This window comes from Mesitornis unicolor, unplaced genomic scaffold, assembly GCF_000695765.1.
Source record: "Mesitornis unicolor isolate BGI_N332 unplaced genomic scaffold, ASM69576v1 scaffold11493, whole genome shotgun sequence".
Taxonomy (NCBI): Eukaryota; Metazoa; Chordata; class Aves; order Mesitornithiformes; family Mesitornithidae; genus Mesitornis; species Mesitornis unicolor.
Window position 1 is genome coordinate 4,546 of NW_010176738.1, and position 21,350 is coordinate 25,895.

The window sequence follows — 21,350 nt, forward strand, 5'->3', positions numbered from 1 at the left end:
GTTGGTAGCCTGTTGACTTCAGTGGGGTTATTCCAAGCATTGACATTTTCTCAAGTGTATTCCACAGCACTGTGATCCTTTGGGTTGTGCTTTGCTGCCTGTCAGAGGGCGATGTGCGTAACACTGTAGAAACCATAGAAAGTGTTGGGTTGGAAGGGACCTTTAAAGGTCATCTAGTCCACCCCCCCTGCAGTGAGCTGGGGCATCTTCAACTGGATCTTTAGATCTTTAACTAGACATCCTTAACTGTGCTGGAATACTGTTTTCAATTTGTTTTATATGAAAGGCTGGGTTAGAGCCTTCAATGGGAGAAGCAATAGAAATATGAAGAAAGTTATTAGCTCCAGAGCTGGGTTCAAATCTTTTCCAACGTGACTCCTAACAAGTCAGTGATGATATATCAGAGAAAACTCAGTGACAGAAAAATCATTTCCATTATCTCATTTTCCTGTGGCCTCTTCCAAAGTCGTATATGAATCCAGTCACATTGTATATTGCCAACACATTCTGGTAACGCTTCGAGAATTTTTGTTAATATTGGAGCTCTCCATTTACATCAGTAGGAGTTTTGTTTAAGACTTCCTGACAAATCATCTGTTTTCTGTATTGTGGAATATACAAATAGTGAAGCCCTTATTAAGCTGAAATTATGCTTTATCTCCTTGCATTACACGACATCAGATTTTTAGGTGAACTGTAAGAAAATAACTTGATCTTTTCCTGATGATCTGTGTTTATGGAATCATCTTTACAAAACATTGCAGATATCCCCTGCCTCAGTGAACCGGTAAAGCGACATTTCTCAGCTGGAGTGGGCTGATAGCAAGTGCAGCTGGGATGATTTACCCTAGCTGAGCTCTGGTCCTGCACCTGTAGAAACATTGGCTTTCAATCTCTGCTCTCCAGCAGGACAGCAGTTAGGAAAATCACTCACTGGGTCACGTTAGCACACTGACACCACAATTTGCTGTTGCTGCTCAGAAAAATTGTTACCTTCAGCCAAAAATTGGGTTCAGACACTCTCTCAGACATGTGATGCTTTGTCTTTATAGGAAGCTCCTAAGGTAGAGGCGTAGTAATGACTTAGAGGTCTGGAAACAGACTTTGGAATAAGAACCTAGAAAATCTGTCTTTGGCTTTACTGCAGATTTTCTGACTGACCTTGGACAACTGAAAATCACCCTGTGCTTTATTTCCTCTCTCTGTAAAATACCTATCTCGTGCTATTAATCAATGTTTGTAAAGATCCTTGAAATTCTTAGATAAAAGAGCACATTACAGAGCACAGAGTAATTGGAATAGATGTGGCCTATAAAACAGTGCAATCTACCAAACTTGGAAAGAAAAAGACAGGAAGAAAAAGCCCATCCTGTTAGCATGGCCAGTTCCTCGAGCAGTTTGTAGAGAAGCTATCTGAACTTAGCAAATTATGTGTCCTGGTTTTCCCAGGCATGGAAGAAATGAGCTGTCAAGCCTTGGTTAGGCTGCTCCTGTGGCTTTCGTGCCTTAAATATGTCCATGCACTGCTTGATAGGTTTCTGTTGTCTTTCATTTTCAAACATTCTTTGCCCTTAATTTGGGCGATATTGTCAAGACAGTGTGAAACTGGGTTATAGCAGATTCCAGTGTGATGTTGTGAACCCTGCAGAAATCCATAGTTAAGGAAGTATATGCTGCAACAGTTGCTTTTCAAGAGTAGAATAAAGGTAAACCTCATTTTAGATATTGAATATTCTTACATGATTCCCAATAAAGTCTTCAAGAGCAGCATCTCACCGTCAAGACACACGTCATGGCCCCAGCTTTCCAGGACATAAGGGCCTGGGCTTTCTAATCCATAGGAATTCCCCGCTACAGAAGTAGAGGAAAAACCCAAATTTGTCAAAAGACTTACTATTTCTATCATTTTTCTCCTTCTTGCAGACACGCGTGTGTGATTCGAGGCCAGGTGATGACTGCAGATGGGACCCCTCTAGTTGGAGTCAACATCAGCTTTGTCAACAACCCTCTTTTTGGATACACCATCAGCAGACAAGACGGCAGGTAGGACTTCTTGATAGGATTTACAGTGCCCAAGCAGCAGTTACAGCATTATTACCATCAACACTAAAGAGAAATGCTTTCCAAGAGCATGTTTATTGTCGATGCGCTTTCAAGATGTCGATGTATTATGGTGAGTTGTTATAGGGCTGCATCTGGCTGGTGACTGGTCCCATTAACAACCATTAGCAGGTTTGCTGATGATACCAAACTGGGAGGTGCTGTCGATTCTCTTGAGGGACAAGAGGCCCTGCAGAGGGATCCAGATAGACTGGAGCACTGGGCTTTGATTAATGGGATAACAAGACCAAATGCTGGATTCTGCACCAAGGGTGGAGTAATGCCAGGCACAAATATAAACTGGGAGAAGATTGGCTGGAGAGCAGCCCTGCAGAAAGGGGTCTGGGGGTGCTGGTTGGCAGCAGGGTCTATGTGAGACAGCAGTGAGGATAAACCACATCCTGGGGTGCATCAAGCACAGCACAGCAGCTGGTCAAATGAGGTAATCGTCCCACTGTATTCAGTCTTGGTGCAACCTCGCCTCAAGTGCTGTGTGCTGCTGTGGGCCCCACAATCTCAGAAAGATGGGAAGGTCCTTGAATGCATCCAGAGGAGGGCAACCAAGCTGGTGGAGGGGCTGGAAGTCATGTCCTATTTAGAGTGGCTGAGGACTTTGGCCCTGTCTAGTTTGGAGAAAAGGAGGCTGAGGAGTGACTGCATTGCTCTCTACAGCATCCTGAGGTGGGGAAGTGGAGAGGGAGGTGTTGATCAATTCTTCCTGGTATAGACATTGATAGGATGTGTGGGAATGGTTCAAAACTGTGCTAGGGGAAGTTTACTGGACATTAGGAAGCATTTATTTGCCAAGAGGGTGGTCAAACACTGGAACAGGCTTCCCAGAGAGGTAGCAAATGCCCCAAGCCTGTCAGTGTTCAAAAGGCATTTGGACAATGCCCTTAATAACATGCTTTGACTTAGTCAGCCCTGAATTGGTCAGGCAGCTGCACAAGATGATCGTTGTAGGTCCCTTCCAACTGAAATAGTCCTTTTCTATTCTATTCTTATTTTTATTATTTATTATTACTAACTTAGAATCTGTAGCCAACAACTGGGCAATGCAGTGCCCACGCATGTGAAGAAAAGATGTTTCCTTTTCTCAACAGCTCTTTTCTTGCTAATTCATGTTGAAATGATTAGGAAGAAGTCGTTAAGATTACAGTTGTGTTAGAGGCAAGTGCATACAATCTGAGCAATCACGCTCAACCAAAACAAAAGCATTGCAAATTGGGAAAGTCTTTCATCTTATCTTTTGTCTGTCAGTGCTAATTGGCTCCCTTTCTTTTAAGAACAAAACTGAAACATAAGGGGTTCCAGCTGCACATGCTCCATGTATTGACTACTAACCATGAGCACTTGGGAGGGGATTAATGGATCTTAGCACCTCTCCAGTCCACGACTTTCATTAAAGGTTTGACTTGGCCAGAGAAGCTGAGGGGATTACAATGAAAGAGAGGAACATGTGCTAGCAATGTGTGCTTAATGCTGCCATGTCCATGCTCAGGAGGCTTTGCACCCACTGTAACACTGATGGTGACTGGGAGGCTTTCCGAGTGATGCTCCTCGTCTTGGATGACATGACAATAAAATCTGGATAATAAAGAGGCATCCCAGAAAAAATAGTGGTGTTCTTTGGAAAAGGAAGACTCTGGGGCAGGTGCCTTTGTATTGCCCATAGCTTAGTCATTACTGCACTAGGGCGAAAGTCTTGCACATTTGTGCTATGAGTATCTCTGTCAACCTGCTTTGTGTGAAAGTGAGATCCAAACTGCACTCTCAAGATCAGATGGCTGTGTATAGGCCATCACAAAATGTGTGTTTATTAGAAGAGTTAAATATACCTGCAAAATTCCAGGACAGTAATGCCCGCTATAGCCTTTTTTTCATCTGTTTCCTTGTCCTATATACAATACCCAACTACTATGTGTAATCTCTTGTTCAGATTATGAGTACTTTGAGGAAGGGACCATCTCTTTACTTTGCAGTTGTGCTCTGTGTAGCACAGAGCATCTTACCTTAAACTTCACCTCTAGGCAGCAAACATACCAGTAAGATAAACAGGACCAGAGCATGGAGGTGAGCACTGCCATCGCAGCCCTGGACCATTGCAATATTTGAGTAACTGTTTCTTTCGAGTTCCCAGGTGGTAAAAAGCAACTCCTCCCCCTGCTATAATACATCTTCTGCTGGCAGTTGAAGCCAGGGATGTCCCTTTCACACCTTGTCCTTCCCAACCTCCAGCTGAGCAGAGCTCAAAGCAATGCAGCTGAGCATCAGCATGCTCCACCACCCTTCAGTGGGCTGCTGGTTGCTGGGGCACTGCTGCCAGCCTCCAGAAGTTAAATGAGTTTCAAGGAGCTCAGTGGTGCAGTTTGCTGACTCAGACCCCAGTGGATACTCAGCTCCAAAGGATAAAAATGGCAGAGATTGGCTGTCTGGGCAAGGGAATCTGAGACCAAGTAGGTTCCATCCTGAAGTTGGGGTTTCTGTTGGCAGCTGCTTGTGGTCAGTTGAACCCCATACTTTTCTGTTTTCACTTTCTTCACCTTCCTCTCAAATCAGTCTGCTTCTGCAGAAACCTTGTGCGGCTTTGATGCACGACTGACATTCAATAAATTGTCCAGTTTCAGTGCTGAGTCTCTTGAATCAGAAAAATCCCTTCCAGAGTCACCTGAGGCATACATGCAGATATTTTCTCAAATGGATGGGTACAGCAGTGCCTCTGTATACTCCAGAGGTAATAAATGGACAAGTAAAAGTCTTTTAAAGAACACTAGAATCCAGCGACTTCCTCAGTGGCGAGGTCTTCTAAAAATTGCCTTGAAGTATTTAAGAGCATTCAGACTAAAATTGTCAGGGCATTAAATAATCTCAGAGATCCCTTATTTCTAATCTGACCATTGCTGCTGATTTAGCAGGTAGCATTAGATGCATCTCTTAACCTCCGTAGGCCAGCCAACCAGCCTGTGAAAAGGAGATAACATTTACTTGCCTTCCTTACTGATTGGTATAGCATTATTAAGTACTATTTGTAAAGCGCTTTCAAAATCACATCAAGAATTACAGCTATTACAGTTTCTAGTCTGTGTTTTGATAGTTTTCAGTAATTTTCTGAATAAAGCAGGTCTCTTCTCATCAGTTTTTTTTCCCAGTGCAGTTTTCATGGGACTGAGTCACTTTGGTTTAAGATGTTGATGCTCATAAGCACGAAGTAGCTTCTCCTGAAGTACAGGAGCAGACTGCGTGCATTCCCAGTCCACAGCAGTGCCCATTCATACGGGGTCATCTGGACCATCACTGGTGTCATTCTGGTCTGGAGGAAAAATAGGAGCACACATGCAAGCAGTTACCTCCTTCCAGGGGTTATGAGATAACCACATAAAACCCACTGGCTTTATTATCTGGTGTATCCACCACAGGAATATCTAGTCTTGAAACTGTGCACTGAGTTGTCTTAAATTGATTTAGCAAATCAGTTTACCGATAGCAGGGCAATAACTGTGTTTTTGAAGTAAGGGAGTTTAAAGACAGAATTCCATCAGTTTAGCTAGATTGGTTCCTAAGCTGATTTTGTTGCTTCAGGTTTGAGGTTTTTGAATTTTTTTGGCATGAGCAAGTTTCAAAATGAGTGACATAATTAAAATCTCAGTTTTAGAATTACAGTGAACTGGATTTTTCACCCCTGTAAGTGAGTTCACTGTATTCCAGGTCTCTGCAAGCAGATTTCACTCCTATTACAGTACTCAGATGCAGCCTCTAATAGTGAAATTCTGGTCCTATTTAAGTCTCATTACTTAGTGTGAGCAAAACTTTGATAACTTCAAGGCTTGCGTGTGTTTTTAGCCTAATTATTCTGAGACAGACTTCTTTCAGATAAGAAGGCATGAAGATAAAATGACAACTCTCAAACCACTCTTGAGTGCATGGTTTCTCTGTAAAGTAAAGTAAAGAGATGGATGAAAGTATCAGGACTGGATTATAAACCACATTTTTAAATAAGGCTTTAAATTTTATTGAACTGGTAGTTTATAAAGGCTGCAAGTCCTCAGTGTCCAGTGGTTGTAGGCACAGTGTTAATAAAACAGGAGGAAAGTCTCCAGACCTTTCCAGTATCGTGCACCTGCCGTTACGTTCAGCAGCTTTGGCATGGCTCGCTCAGAAAGACCAAATACATGAACTTCATAGCAAAGAGATGAGAAGAGGTTTCAGTTTTCTGTGGGGTATTTTTTTGGAGCCTGCTTTGTTGTTATATAGAGAATTTCATCCTTCGGCCTGTATCTCCAGAGTCTTTTAAGAAAAACAGAACAATATGACTGTACAAGTATGATTTTTTAGAGTGATAAAAAAGACATCAGAGATCAGCAGCAAAACCAGAAATACAATTATCTCATTCCTTCAATCCCAAGATGGTTTTGCTCTTGTTAAATTTAATTTCACTAAGGGAAGCTGGGAGGACGGTGTTTTCAGTTTGTGTTTTTCTTTTGTGGTTTTGGATTTAGCTTTTGTTCAGTTCATCAAGGTAACTTCAAAGCTGCACCCTGTGACTCTGGGAAAAAACAGCTTGTGAGTAGCAGCGCCTGCTAAAAAATACTACATGTCTCTGTTTTCGCAGCTGCTGGAGCCCGACACGGAGGTGCTGCTTTCCCTTCTGCATCCTGTTTTGGGGATGCAGGAGAGGCAAGGATGTTTCCCGTCAGCAGGTCACCATCCCTGACCCAGGCTCAATGGAGCCAAGAACCACTCCCAAAGGAGAGGTTTCCAAGTAAACGGAGGTGTTTCCAAATAAAAACTCTCTCCGCTTGCCTAAAAACCTGTTGAGCATCATTTGTAGTGTTTGTTTCTTTCCTCCCGTTGCCCCTTTCGGTGCCCGGATTCATGCAGAGCAAACTTTTCCCTCCCAGCGTAAGGCTTTGCCAAATGCTAATTGACTGTTAAAAATGTTCTCATCAAAGTACAGATGCTGTGCAGCTTTGCTGGCAAGGACCGGCAAGTTGCTCATCAGCCAAGCTCCATAGGTCTGGGAAGCCGATGCCCCTACTTGAGTGGTAGAATAAACATCTTTAGCTTTTGAAAATGCTTTCCACTCCCTCCCATGGACTCAATTTAAAATTCTTTCCTGAACAACTTTCTTTTCATAATTATATTTACTAAATGGCACCTCAGTCTGTCAACCATCAACAAAAAAAGGGTTCTCCTGAATCATTGCTTGCCAAATATTTTTTTTTAGAAGTAGCTTATACCCTTTTGTTGCTCCTCTGGGATTTTTGCAGCCAATCTGAAAACCTCATAATTACTTTTAAAATAGTTCTAAATACTTTTTTCAGCTTTTTCTCTTACTTTGTAATTACAAGGTGCATCAAGTCTGGCTTTGGGCTGTCACAGTGGTTTCAGACCCAAGTTCTCTTGCAAAGAGAATTACTTAAGCACATGGCTCTTAGGCACACAAGTAGCTCTGCTGAAGCCAGCAAGATTATTCATGTGCTTAAAATCCATGTGAGACCATCACACATTAGCACAAAGCATTGGAACTGAGACGCTGGGATGAGAAAACTTACTTTGCCTGAAACACACATTTGGCATTGCAACTGAAGAGATACTGAGACAAGAAAAAAACCCCAACAAAGTAGGAAAAATGAGAGGCCTTCAAATTGTGCTGAAATCCCTTCCCTTCTCAGTTAACACCTCTTTCTTGAGTCTGTACATAGTAGATACACCCTGCAGCACTTCATAAGCTCTCCATCTCTGACCAGATGTGAAGTTTAAATGCAAAACCCCAAAACCATATCCCAGCATCTTTACATTGAGAGGAGGAATATTTTCCTTATCGAGGTAATGTCCCTTCATACAGCTCTGGAGGGCTGTCTGTTGGCCTGACATAGCATTATCCAACAGTAATGCAGTCAGAAAAGCCACTTGGCTGGAGGTAGCATAGGGCGAAGCTGCAGACCACAGGCAGTGAGTTATCTGTCCTGCTCTAAATGATTAAGAGTCCAAAAAAGGACTTTGTGCTGAGTGCTGTGGTGCAGAGATCGCCTGCCTGGTGCTGATTTCTTCCCTGTGCCTGGTACAGCAGGTCCACCACTGGGATCCACATGTGCCCTGAGTTGCATTAGGTATTATGTTGGCAGCGATGTGAAGGCAATTTATGTGGTGGTGTGTCAGAGAAACTGCTTTCCAAGTGGTTTATTTCAGCATATGAATTGATCCAATCTGTGACTGTTTTTCAGTGATAAATATTTCTAAAAAAAGAGAAAGATAAAATGAGTGTGTATGATCGAATAACACTAGAAAAGCACTATACAAAGATAAACATTTGTCTCAAAAAAAGGGATGAGTATGTTTTTAATATATGTGGGGACAACATGCAAAGAAGATGAGATTGTACTCCTGCCTCTGCCACTTGCTCTTACCCAGCTAAAACCTCTTTGGGCTGCAGGTTTTATGCTTATAAAATGTGGCTGATGGTATTTCTTACAATTATTTTTCTGGGGGTCCTTGCTAGGCAACTGTTACAAACAGACGGGGTGGTGCTTGCGCTAACTTTGTGTTCCATCTCTTCCAACAGCTTTGATCTGGTTACCATCGGTGGGATCTCCATTATCCTGCACTTCGAACGGGCTCCCTTCATCACCCAGGAGCACACTCTGTGGCTGCCCTGGGATCGCTTCTTTGTGATGGAAACCATCGTCATGAGGCATGAAGAGAATGAGATCCCGAGCTGTGACCTCAGTAACTTCGCCCGGCCCAACCCTGTGGTCTCCCCATCTCCCTTGACAGCTTTTGCAAGTTCCTGCTCAGAGAAAGGTCCTATCGTTCCTGAGATCCAGGTATGGACTGTGGATTAAATAATCCAGCTCCTTTCTGTGCTTTGAGCAACATGAACACAACTATTTTCTGTCTTTCTTTATTCCCCTGCTTTGCTAAAAAGAAGCACCCGCCATTTGTTGCACCATTTTTCAGCTGTTTGCCAGGAGCACTCACTCCCAAGCACGCACTTAGCCAGGAGGTTTCTTTTCCCCTTATCCCTGAGAGATGGAGGCAAAATGCTTGTGACTGACAGCAAAAACCTACCTTGGCTCTGCTTTGCTTTTACCTCTCATCCTCGAGAGTTGGGCTGGGACTCCCGTGTGACCCACAACAAGCCTTCAGGCAGCCCTTTGGCATTCAATATGCCCAGCGCGAGGCTTGTGGGCCACTTATGCACTAATGCCTTTCAAAATTTCACCCACTGGGCATTGCAGACCTCAGTGGTGGGGTATCAGGTGTGAGCTTTTGTGAGGTTGAAGGCTCCTTGCTCCACAAAGCTGCTGAGAAGTGCAGTGAGCCAGCAGACAGATGGCCAGGGGCCAGCATGCAGAGCACCTGGGGTTTATTGCATTTCATGACGTTTGGGGTAGATGAGTAAAGCGAGAGGGTTACTTTTAATTTCTCATCCCTTTTTTTCTTTTTTTTTTTAAGGAAGTGTGAGTCAGAAAAAGTAGTTTAACAACCTGCTGTGGTTTTAAAGTGTTTTACTGAATGGAAAGTTGGGTTTTAAAGTGAATAGTCCAAACAACTGAATTATCCGTTTTCCTTAAAAATACTCACTGTGTTGAAATATATGGATGTAGCATGATCCAAGCTTTTCTTTCTTGGGCATGTTATTCCCTGGGTTTTAGAAGCCACATTTGGCATGTCCTGGGTATTGTTTTTAGTGACAAATAATAGTCTGCCAAGGAAGAAATAATAACAAGTGTAGGGACAAATCGTGTGCTTCCTGCTTGACTCCATTGGGGTTGCGGTAACATTAATGAGGAGAGGAGTCACTTTGTATCTTCTAATTTTAATACACCAGGTACTGAACTCAGCAACAAATAAAGTGAGTGGTCTCTTTACCTTTCCCTCTAGACCAGATCTTGTGATCCTTTCTCACACTAATTTCCAATTACAGTCACTGTGTTTGTCCCAGAATAATTACTAATTAAGTCCCATATCTTATAAAGTCAGATTGCAAATTTTTGTTTCATTTTTCCCATCTCTTTTTTTCATAAACCAACAAACACCATGAAAGGTAATGCTCAGTGCTGCCTGGGAAAGAAGCAATTATCTGATACAGTGCAAGTATAATCACAATCTCACTCATTATTTGATAGGATACTCGTTAGATTGTGTTAATTATATCTCTTGGACAAAAACATTCTAAAACTCCTCTTCAATAAGAGTGCGTCTGTCTATCAACTGTGAAAGCAGCCAGGGATACAGATCATAAGCAATAGTTTGATACAGTTTCTTAACTATGTATCAGAGAATAGTTTGGGGTGGAAGAGACCTTTAAATGTCATCCAGTCCACCCCTCTGCAATGAGCAGGGAAACCTTCAACTGGAACAGCTTGTTCAGAGCCCCATCCAACCTGACATTCTGGGCAACCTGTGCCAGTGTTTCACCTTCCTCATCATAGATGTTTAGTTGGAAACATCCTGAACCCCCTCTCAGTGTCCTGCATCGTATCTGCCAACCCCTTGTGAAGGTCACAAATAACTTGGACACTTGTAGTTATGGAATCTAACTAAGACCTAAGTGGAATTCGTTTTGAGATTATACTACCTAAATAAGGCGTTCACACAGTTGTCTGTATGTGTGCTAGATGTCTAAGATCTCATTAAAGCTGACACAGATCTGATCAATACTGTCAGTGGAGCCTACAGATCAATTCAGGTGACCATCTCAAAGGTATCTCGTTCCCACTGACAGCATCAGCTAGATCTCCACTGTTTGTAATTGATGCTTACCTCACATGCTCACACTTCACATTGACATCTGGATTTAGATGCCTTAAACTAGAATTGAATCCCACTCTTAGGTTTATGTGGCAAGAACAACCTTTTGAAGAGCCTATCTCTGCCTATTGGCCATGAAGAGACTCCTAACTTTTAGGTTCCTAAGTTTAGGCAAGATGAATCCCATACATGATGACCAGTACTTTTCCTACGTGCCAAATGATTGAGCTGAAACCTGTAAAACTATTCCTCCTCAAATATTGACAGCTGAAAGTTAGCAGAGTTTGTGGTGCAGGAGTATACAAGAGAATCTGATTGTATGGCAGAGTCCTGACTGTACTTCAGTTCATAAATTAACTACTTTTCATTTCTGTACTGGACATATATAGAATAAAAAATAACCTAGCTGTCAGTCTCTGCAGCTGTATTTTATAATATGCAGTTCTCAGTAGAGAAATGTTAAATATAAAAGGTGTGAGCACACATCTGGGAGGTGGTGACGAGCAGCAGGGACAGAGATTTTGACGAGTGGGCGGATAGAAACTTGATGAGCTTCGACAAGTTAATGCAGTGTCCTCTACCTGGATGCATTCAGAAGACCAAATAATACCTTTCAGGTGTTTCATTCAGGCGCCTAAAACGTATTTGGTGCCATTTCAGATGCCTTGAAGTGTCTCTCCAGGCCTCCAGCTGGAGCTTCAGAAAGGCAGAGATCCATGTCAGATCTGTCATCCCCTTGCAGAGATTTTGGATACCCCAGAACATCTCAAAAGCACTAGATATCTATGTTAAGACCCCTGAATCAGGCCCTAAATGGTTTTCTTTCTCAGAATTCCTTCTGAGCATCATATTTAAAAATAAAAATAAAAAGATTGGTAGTTCCTTGTGTTGTCTGCTGGCAGAGTGAAGAGTAACTGTAAGGGCAATGTGTAACCCAGCACATAGAAACAAGATTTTCTACATGGTCTCATTGCAGAAAGCAGAATTGCATAGATATAGATATATACCTGGAACACAGGCACAGATCAACACCCAGGAGCAAAGGGAATACGGCAGTGGAAATTGCTACATTGTGAAAATCCCTAGTAAGCCTGAAGAACCAGCTTTTCTGCCTGACCAGCCTGGTGTCTGGACCACTTCTGAAGAGCAGATTACATTGGTCAGGCTGTGGTAAACTCTAAAGAGCATTTCCCAAGGACTTCAGACATAGCATTTGAATTTATCTCAGCCAAATAGCAATTATCAAATAGAAATAAGGACACAGTTCAGCTGTCATTACTTTTGGTGCATTCAGCTTATTTTTCCCCTCTTCTTCCACGAGTGTTTTATTGGATCATACTCCTCCCACCAATGCCCTGCACTGTTGCTAGTTCAGCACTGCTTACAAACTACAAATGCGCTTTGAATAATCTGAATTACCATTTGAACCTGCTCTTCATGCAGGCGCCTCTAAACACAGCCCCTTGTGCTGCTCAGTGCCTTGGTACCGCTGTGCTGACCCCGTCTCTGGAATGGCAGACAGCAGAGGCACATCGTGACAGAGAGAAATAATGATTTCTGACAGGGATTTGAACCAGACATCGCAAATTTTACCTCTGTGACAATTATTTCTGCCTGGCTGTTTCCTAGAGGGGTTACATATGAAGACAGATTTGATACAAGGGACCACCTTTACTGCAGCTTGGCTCAGCTGGTCTCTGGTTGAGCCGGGTCCTGGCCTAGCTTGTTGCTGAGCTCATAAAATATATTTTAAAATTCCTGGGTTTTCCCAGTTCTGTCATTTTTCAGCCTCCTAAACACTGAGATATGTAAATGGAAAAGGCTGCATTAGTGAAAGTAAATATTTATGAGCACAGCGGAACAGCGCTTTAACTTCTGGATGTGTCCGTTTGTCAAGTGCTGCAACGCTCAGAGGCTGTAAGTTATTATTTGAAAAAGTGTTGGGCCTCAGATAATGGCTTAGAAGAGGTCTTTTCAGGGGGCAGATTACAAGATCTGACATTATTTGTAATGCAAACCAGTAAACTTGTAAGAGATGAGCAACTTGTCATGCCAGGGAAGTTGCTGCACCTGCAAAGGAGTTGAGTCTAGGAGCCACGAAGCCTGGAGGACACCAGGATGGCTGTGATCTCCATGATGGGTAGATCTCCTGACCCCTTGCCTTCGAGCCTCCATGCCCTGAACATTACGAAAGCTGATTATTGCTGGGGAAGTATATCCACAGCTCATTTAGGGTCCAGCACACCGAAGTGTTGAGAACAGTGCCAGCTGTGACCTTCTGACACATCCCATTATCAGACCAAGTTTTCCACCTCACTGCTAAGCCCCTGCCTTCATCTTTCAAACTTTGCCAAAGGTTTCTGGCTTGTGCTGAAAATGTCCATGTTGGGTGCTTAACTAGGAGTGAACTTTTCTGAAAAGTGGCAACTAGTTCCCCAAGAATTAAGGAAGAAATGCCCTTTTTAATCAGTATTTTGCATGGAGGGATCAGCATGGTGTAGGGATGTACACTGTATCACTTTCCAGAAAATTGCCCTGCATTTCTCCAAATAAAAATTTTAAAAAAGAATACTTTTTAAGATCTGGTTATACTTTAGCAGGTGAACTAGCTGAAAATCCCATCTTTGCTGAGACTTCTCTATTCTCAAAGCAGAAGAGAGGTGGACAAAACTTTCCCTGCTGTTTCTCCGGTCTTCTGTGAAATTCTGTACTGGAATAGTCTGGGTCTGGGGCACATCCATAAGGGTACAGGCCGAGTAGAACTTGATATTTTACTGGGAAAAAGACAAAAATTAGCAGCTATGGAAACCTATCAACATAAAGGACAGAAAACAGAAGCGAAACTGATAGGATGGAATAATCTCAGACCCCATGCTCCTTTCACTGTGGGTCCTGGGACTCCTTTTAGCAGTGAGTGCCATTGTAAACACTGACTTAAATGTGATACTTTGGTGTCCTGTTCTCCCATGTAACAGAGATGGAGAAAGAGGGGGGCATTCCTTGGCTTCCACAACCAACACTATAAATTACATATATTATTGTTATAATTGATGCCTACTAGATGTGCTTTTTTAGACATGTCTACCAGAGCTTTTGTAAAGGTGTGTTTGATAAATTACAGCTTCACTGCCTTTTCCTGTCTGCTCACTGCTGATTTAACACCTCCTGCATTGCTTTTCCACAGGCTCTACAGGAGGAGATTAACGTTTCTGGTAGTAAAATAAAAGTGAGTTACCTGAGCAGTCGCACAGCTGGCTACAAATCAGTGCTGAGAATCAGTATGACCCACCCCACCATTCCCTTCAACCTTATGAAAGTCCACCTCATGGTGGCTGTCGAGGGGCGCCTCTTCAGAAAGTGGTTTGCAGCTGCTCCAGACCTGTCCTATTATTTCATCTGGGATAAGACAGACGTCTACAGCCAGAAGGTGTATGGGCTCTCAGAAGCCTTTGGTAAGTGATCCCAGGGCTGGTGTGTCTTTTTAGAAGCAGAAAAGTGGCAATGCACAGACCTTGTCCTCAAATGGTGTGGTCCAACTGCTAGCACATAAAATCATAGAGTCACAGAATCACAGAAAGATTTGGGTTGGAAGGGACCTTAAAGCTCATCCAGTCCAACCCCTGCCATGGGCAGGGACACCTCCACCAGCCCAGGCTGCTCAAAGCCCCATCCAACCTGACCTTGGTCACTGCCAGGGAGGGGGCATCCACAGCTTCCCTGGGCAACCTGTGCCAGTGTCTCACCACCCTCACAGTAAAGAATTTCTTCCTAATATCCAGTCTAAATCTCCCCTCTTCCAGTTTAAAAGCATTCCCCCTCATTCAATTGCTACCTGCCCTTATAAAAAGTAAAAATGTAAAATGTAAAATCGTCCCACCTGGTTCACTGCTGTTTCCTTGGAGAGGATTTGGCGCAGCTGTTCAGACAGCACACATTTCCCCGACATATGAATACTTATCTGGTCTCTGGCTCATGGCCCAGCACATACATCCTGAGCTGCTACCATCACATTCATACAGAAAGAATGAACTGGGACTGGAAGCATTTGGCTACTTGTCACCTCTAGCCAAAAGTTGTCAGCACTGCTTTAAAATAAAACCCTAGAACTGAGACTTGATCTCCACTCCTCCTTGTTCTTGACCTTCAGGATTGCTCTAATCTTAGTTTCCCCATCATAACCCATTTAAGAACACTATCCCAAACTGGGGGATGATGGTCTTCTCTATTGTACCTTGCTCATGTATTTACATCTGCAAAAGACAGTCAGAAGCTGTGAAGCAGAGAATAGGAAGGCTCTGCATACTCAGTGTGTCACATCCCCAGCAGCAAGCGTTGTGGCCTGTAGTACTCCACTCTACAGGGGCAGAACCTGAAATTCTTGCTGGGGCAGGAAGCTATGGATATAATATGTATGCAGAGACACACTTCATTCCTCTTCTTGCTGCCATCCCAGAGGTCACCCAGCAAACCCTGTATGATGATGATGGAGGGAAGGAGTTACTTTGAGTGTGTAGTGAACAGAGGTGATGCTGCTTTGCAGTGGTTGCTTTCCATCTGATCAACAACCGGAGGACATTCAGTTACAGGTTTTTGGCAGTCTAGACTAGACCTTTCAGGCTGCCCAGACAATGATGTCAACAAGATGGGACAGATCCCAAATTAGCAAATAGAGCTCTTGTTGACAGAAAGGGATTCACTGAGTCCTCATAGCCCAGCTGAAGATAAGTCTCTTAGAGGAGCTGTAGGGTGCCTTTCTTTCCAGTAGGAAGAATGGGTGCCTTCCTCTCATCCAGGCTCAGCTGCCTTGAGGAGGCTTATCCAACCTGCTGAGCCTTACCCAGTTTGGAGTCCACATTGAGAAGCATGTCCTGGTAGCATATCCTGAAAGACTTTATGTGCTCTTTAAGGTGCTAGATCAGCAGTGGGTCCTGGAGTACTCAAGCAGATCTGAGGGCATCAGCACTCAGTCTTTCAATGATTCCTTCCTCTAGAACAGTGGAAAGTATCAAGCCTTCATTTCTTAAATTACATCTTCCTCTCATACTGTCTGATTCTGCAAAAGGAGGGGATTCTGAGTTCACCCAGTGCTCAGCACTTTTCAAGGAGGCTGGGAAATTTGTAAGATCAGACCTTTATTTTTATCTAGTAAAAAAATAAAAAGAGCTATGTAATTGCTTTTCATCTGTGTAGAACTGGCAGTTCTGCTCTGCTTCAACTGTTTAGTGCTGAAAAGACCAGGTAGGACAGAAGAAAAGTAAACCAATGAAACTGGTCCTGCTTCTTCAGAGAAGATAGTGAAATTATTCTGTCAAAAATATGATTTTCCTTCTACTGACATAATTTCACTCAAGCAACTCCAATGCGTTCAGCGGAGTTACTCTTGAAAGGCTCTGTTTACACATCATGGCAAGCAAACCACGTTTTGCTATGTAGCCTTTTGACATTAACAATGACCACGAGTCAAGCTGGTCTGAGACTGCTGTCTCTGAGGAACTTGCTGCCCCATGCCTCATTTGTGTAAGTCTTTGCTTTCCAAGAAAGGCCATGATTTTTAGCAAGTTCCTGACCTGCAGTCTTAGATCAAAGACTAGAGAGGAGTAAAATGCTCCCATTTAGGAGTTTACCCTCTCAAATACCCATTGTTTTAAAATATACCATTAAAAAAGTGCCTTTTAAATATTTAGCACATTTGCCCAATGTCTACAACTGTGCTGACCTTTTTAAATGCAGGATGGCCTTTAAAAAGAAAAATACTGAGACTCTGTGTTGTGGTGATGGCATTTTAAATGAAATTGGCAGTTGTCTGCAGAGATGCCCTTAACCCTGCTCAGTTGAAACTCTGTGTGTGTTGATTGTGTATTTCTGGGTTACTCATCTAAGGTGTCTTTTGCTTCTCTCTTGTTCATAGTTTCAGTAGGTTATGAGTATGAATCCTGTCCTGACTTGATCCTGTGGGAGAAGAGGACAGCTGTGCTTCAGGGTTATGAAATTGATGCTTCCAAACTTGGAGGATGGTCCCTGGACAAACATCATGCCCTCAACATACAGAGTGGTAGGTTGACTAACACATAACAGAGGAATAAATGCCGAGTTGCAAGGCCCGGTTGCTTCTTATCATTAGGAGTTCAAGAAAAGGAAAGGAAAGAAACCTGACCAACGCATGTAATCTCTCATGTATTTTACTAACAAATGATTTCTAGTATTATTTAGAACGAATGTGGTGTGCATAAATCCAGAAGAGGCTGGCCATTGTGAAGTAGTTGAATGTCAGCATGTCTAACTGTAGTTTCTTAAACAAAGGGGATTAACAAGGAAAATATCCTGAAATAACAAAGACGAGCCTATTAAGATTGGACCTCCCACTGACCATAAATTCACCCAGATACATCCTCCAATGTTCAAGGGAACTTGCAGAAATGAGAGGCTTCATGGATCATAAGGGAGGATGGAAGGTGCTGGAATCCTTGAAGATTGCTCAAAATTGTAGCAGGAAAACTTGCAAGTTGATCAGAACAAGTTCAAATGATGGAAGCACTGCATTCTTCTGGATGATAGCAGTGGTATGGGAACAATCATCTGATTCAGTCCACTCCACTGCTGAAAACACTGCCCTTACAGGGAACTTAAGCAGAGCTCCTCTAAAGCTTTGCAGATGAAACATTTCTCTAGAGAATGCACCATGGTCTTCATGTCCCTTATCTTTCCATAACCTATGTAATTTATATTTTTACCTGGTAGGTTGCAAATTACAGGGCAAGCAGGGACAGAAAAGGTAGGTGAAAATTCATGAGATGCTGAAAAGTGTATTTCATTCAAAGGTAAAGACAGTCTCGTTCTCCCTACATACTTCTGTTCAAGCAGGAAATGTAATAGCTCTATAAAAGATACTTACTTCAGATAAGGGGCTCCTCATTTTAGACCATCACAAAACAATACTATGAAAGATGACTAACCTCTCCAGAAGCAAAAAATCATAGAATCATTAAAGTTGGAAAGCGCCTTTAAGATCTTGAAGTCCAACCGTAGACCTAACACTGCCAAGTCCACCACTAAACCACATTCGTGCCACTTGACAAATGCCCCAGCTGCCATTGAGCACTGCCAGTTTGTGCTGCCTTTGGTCTCAGTTTCCCTGCCTCTCTTTAATTTCCTTATTACTGTTTTCTCTCTTTAGGCATCTTGCATAAAGGAAACGGGGAAAACCAGTTTATTTCCCAGCAGCCACCTGTGATTGGAAGCATTATGGGCAACGGCCGCAGACGTAGCATTTCTTGTCCAAGCTGCAATGGTCTGGCAGATGGGAACAAACTCCTGGCTCCTGTTGCCCTCACATGTGGGTCTGATGGAAGTCTTTATGTTGGAGATTTCAACTACATCCGAAGGATCTTTCCCTCTGGCAATGTCACCAACATACTGGAGCTGAGGTACGCCGTGCTGAATGTGGCCATTGTCATTATACCCTTAAGATCTGCACAAATGTTACGTACCCAAAAGAAAAATAAGCAAAACTCTTTAAAAAACTACCGTAAAGCAGAAAAAAAAGCTATCCAGATTTGCCTTTTCTGCAGCTCTGCTGCCTTTAATTTACACCAGAGAAACACAAGCCTAACAAGTTCTTCCGGAATTGAATCACACACCAAAAATGTTGACATATTTCTGTGCTGTTAAATCAAACTGTGTTGATATTTCCCTTTTGATGTAGTTAGAGATCAGTGGGAATTCTTAAAATTAACAGTCAGTTTCTGAGATAACCTAAACTTGGAAGGATACAGCACTGATGGTGATACGTTAATCAGGACAGATAATTGTTCATGATTAAGACAGGATGATCACCTAGGGAGTTACAGACTGGGTTTTTTATAGTTTTTTGGGGTGGGAAAAACACATATCAGCTCCCCTTGGTTCCCAACTGAATAGCAGTGTCAGGGTGAACGTACAGATGGATCATCTGAAAGTAAGTGAAGTGTTTCCATTTACCTCAAATGACAAAGGAAAAAATTATTAGGAGAAATAAGGAGTCTTGTGAAGGAACATCCATTAAAAATGGGTGCAAGATCCCATTAGTCCCTCGTTTGCACACATCACAGTCCTCAGGCCTTGCTGAAGGTCTTATTTGGCACACAGAGCCATCATGGTGTGTCAAAGATCATGGTATTTGAGAAAAAAACATCCAGACAGTCATCACAAGGCTGGCACTCAGCTAAGAGGTGTCTTGATGTGCTCACAGGGCGACAAGGAAATCAGGAGGAGTCATTGAATTAGGAAGCCCCCGATGAGATGGTTACAGTCGCGTCCCAGAAAGCTGGGAGACCTTCTGATTAAATAAGCAAGAACCTGATTCTTGTTATGCTGTTATGTGATACACAAGAACATAATACCTCTCATGTTTGTAAGGTGGGAAGCTGGGCTAAATCTTCAGACCTGGTCCATGTTAAAGAATGTAATATTCTTCCAGTGCCAGAAAGTTATTTTAACGACCAAAGGTGAGATTTCCAGAAGAGCCTAGGTGATTTGGGGCCCAAATCCCATTGCAACTGAGTGAGATTAATATCTCATTCTCAGAAGTACAGTTTTGAAAACCCGATCCCTGTTTCATTGTTGGTGGAAATACCAGGCCCAGCGGAGGTTTTGCAGAGTATTTCCTGACTGGAAAAGAGAAAATTGGAAGCCTTGACAGAGTGGCCTTGCTGGCTTTTGTGTAGAGCCACAGAGTTAAATTTACTCCAGAGTTAAATCTGCTGGAACGATTGCTGTTTCATCTGTGCAAACACTCAGGTTACTGGATCTAATAAACATTTCTTCACTCTGGTGTGCTATAAAGTAGGAAGGTTCAGATGCAGGCTAACTAAAAGCTGTGGAGGGAAGCCATTGCTTTTGGACTAAGTGACGTTTGCTTGTGTCTTCTCAAATCAGCATCTCCGTGGAGATTAACACCCTCACTATTTGGCTTTTGGGTTTTGTTTTGGGGGTGTCTTTTGAGCGTAGCGTGCTGTTGCAGAGAGGAAAGCAAATGCATTGTGGGACACAGATAACTGCAGCTGGGTATGTAACTGGAGCCATGAAAAACGTCCAACTCGGCATAATTTTGGTCCTCTGGGCTAGAGTTGAGTAGGTTACAGCAATGAGCTGCCACCCATAACTGTGCACTGTTAAGTTACCTTTGTAAATCACGAGGTATTGCTTTGACTGGTAGTGAAAAAACTGTAACGGTATCTCCATCTACATATATTTAGCTCAGTACTGCTCTGAATGATAAAGTCTGCCTGGTCCTATCTCCTGCATAAGTGAATAACTCCAAGCAGGTGAGATCACACTTCCTTTGTGATGTGCAGCGCTACATAAGCGAGCTCACTGCCAAGTAATATCCAATATAAAATATATCAGTGTCATTCCAGCTAAGTCTTTATTTATTATTGCATTGTATGATACAGTTACTGTCAAGTTTTCAATGCATCGAACTGAGCTGCTAACACCTCATTCTTTCTTCTATTCCTGCTTTCCTGTCTTCTGTCAGAAATAAAGATTTCAGACATAGGTAAGCCAACCAGTGGAGAATTCTTATGCCGCTCCCTGTCTTGTTGCATGTTGTTACACAGTGAGCCACAAGTGCCATTTCCAGATGATTCAATAGCAAATGAAGCTGGCGTGATTAAAACTGGCGTAGGCAATCAGTCATCAGAACCGGGAGCCATTAATCACAAAGCAGAGTCGCACAGACTCTGCATAAACTGTTACAGCTGTAGGTGGGGGAAGCACAGGCACAAGGAGCAGGGTAACAGGACGAGAAGGGTGGAAGGAAAAATGGGTGGGAATTGCCCAAGACGGAAAAATGGGGACAGGATACAGATCCCTGGAACAGCTAGGATGGCAAAATAATTCTCATCTGGTCAAATGTCTTCCTTTTGAGTTCTGGGGAGCTTTACAGGCTTAATGAAGAGCCAGGTGTGCCCCAGCATCACCCACCTAGGGAAGTAAGTTTTTGTAACTCTGAGCTCTTCACAGAGAGCTTTGCATGTGAAAATGTGTCAGGCTCAGCTGGGAGGGAGTGCAACTCAGAACCTTACCCAGGAAATGCAATTAAAAAAAAAGGAGAAAGAGTAATGACAAGAAAACAAGATGAGAGAGAGACTGCTAAGCAAATTGGAGCTTTGTCACTAAGAATCTTTGTCACTAAAAATATTTGTCACTTGGGTTCACTGGAGTGTCAGTGGGTTTGGTCCAAGCAGTTGCATTCAGGAGGATGTCAACCTTTTGTCACTGTCTGGGTTTGCAAGGCCTTCTCTGGCTCTGACACGTTTCCCATCCTTCTCCCTGGTTGTTTTCTAATTTAGAAGCTTAGACTCTGGAGTTGGGATTTTTTATTTTGTTTGTTTTTTCCTTTGCATTTTGGATTGGGGATTTTTCTTGCTACATGCTTTTTATTTAGTGTTTCTTTGACTTCATAGAGGCTGTGGAAAACCAGAAATGTTCATTTTATCTGCATGCCTGGGAATGCA

The 21,350-nt window shown here is 42.8% G+C and overlaps 1 protein-coding gene across 1 annotated transcript in view; it reads left to right on the forward strand.

Annotated features, from left to right (window-relative positions):
• Positions 1–1,923: 1,923 nt before the first annotated feature.
• The window catches only part of TENM4 (teneurin transmembrane protein 4), a gene marked incomplete at its 5' end in the record, with an annotated part of 78,749 nt that continues 59,322 nt past the window's right edge, over positions 1,924–21,350 (forward strand). The window contains 6 exons of the mRNA XM_010181817.1: positions 1,924–2,043; positions 8,663–8,924; positions 14,039–14,306; positions 16,763–16,906; positions 18,029–18,278; positions 20,369–20,389. Of these exons, the coding sequence (XP_010180119.1) occupies positions 1,924–2,043; positions 8,663–8,924; positions 14,039–14,306; positions 16,763–16,906; positions 18,029–18,278; positions 20,369–20,389 (1,065 nt within the window). The remainder of the gene's footprint in view (positions 2,044–8,662; positions 8,925–14,038; positions 14,307–16,762; positions 16,907–18,028; positions 18,279–20,368; positions 20,390–21,350) is intronic.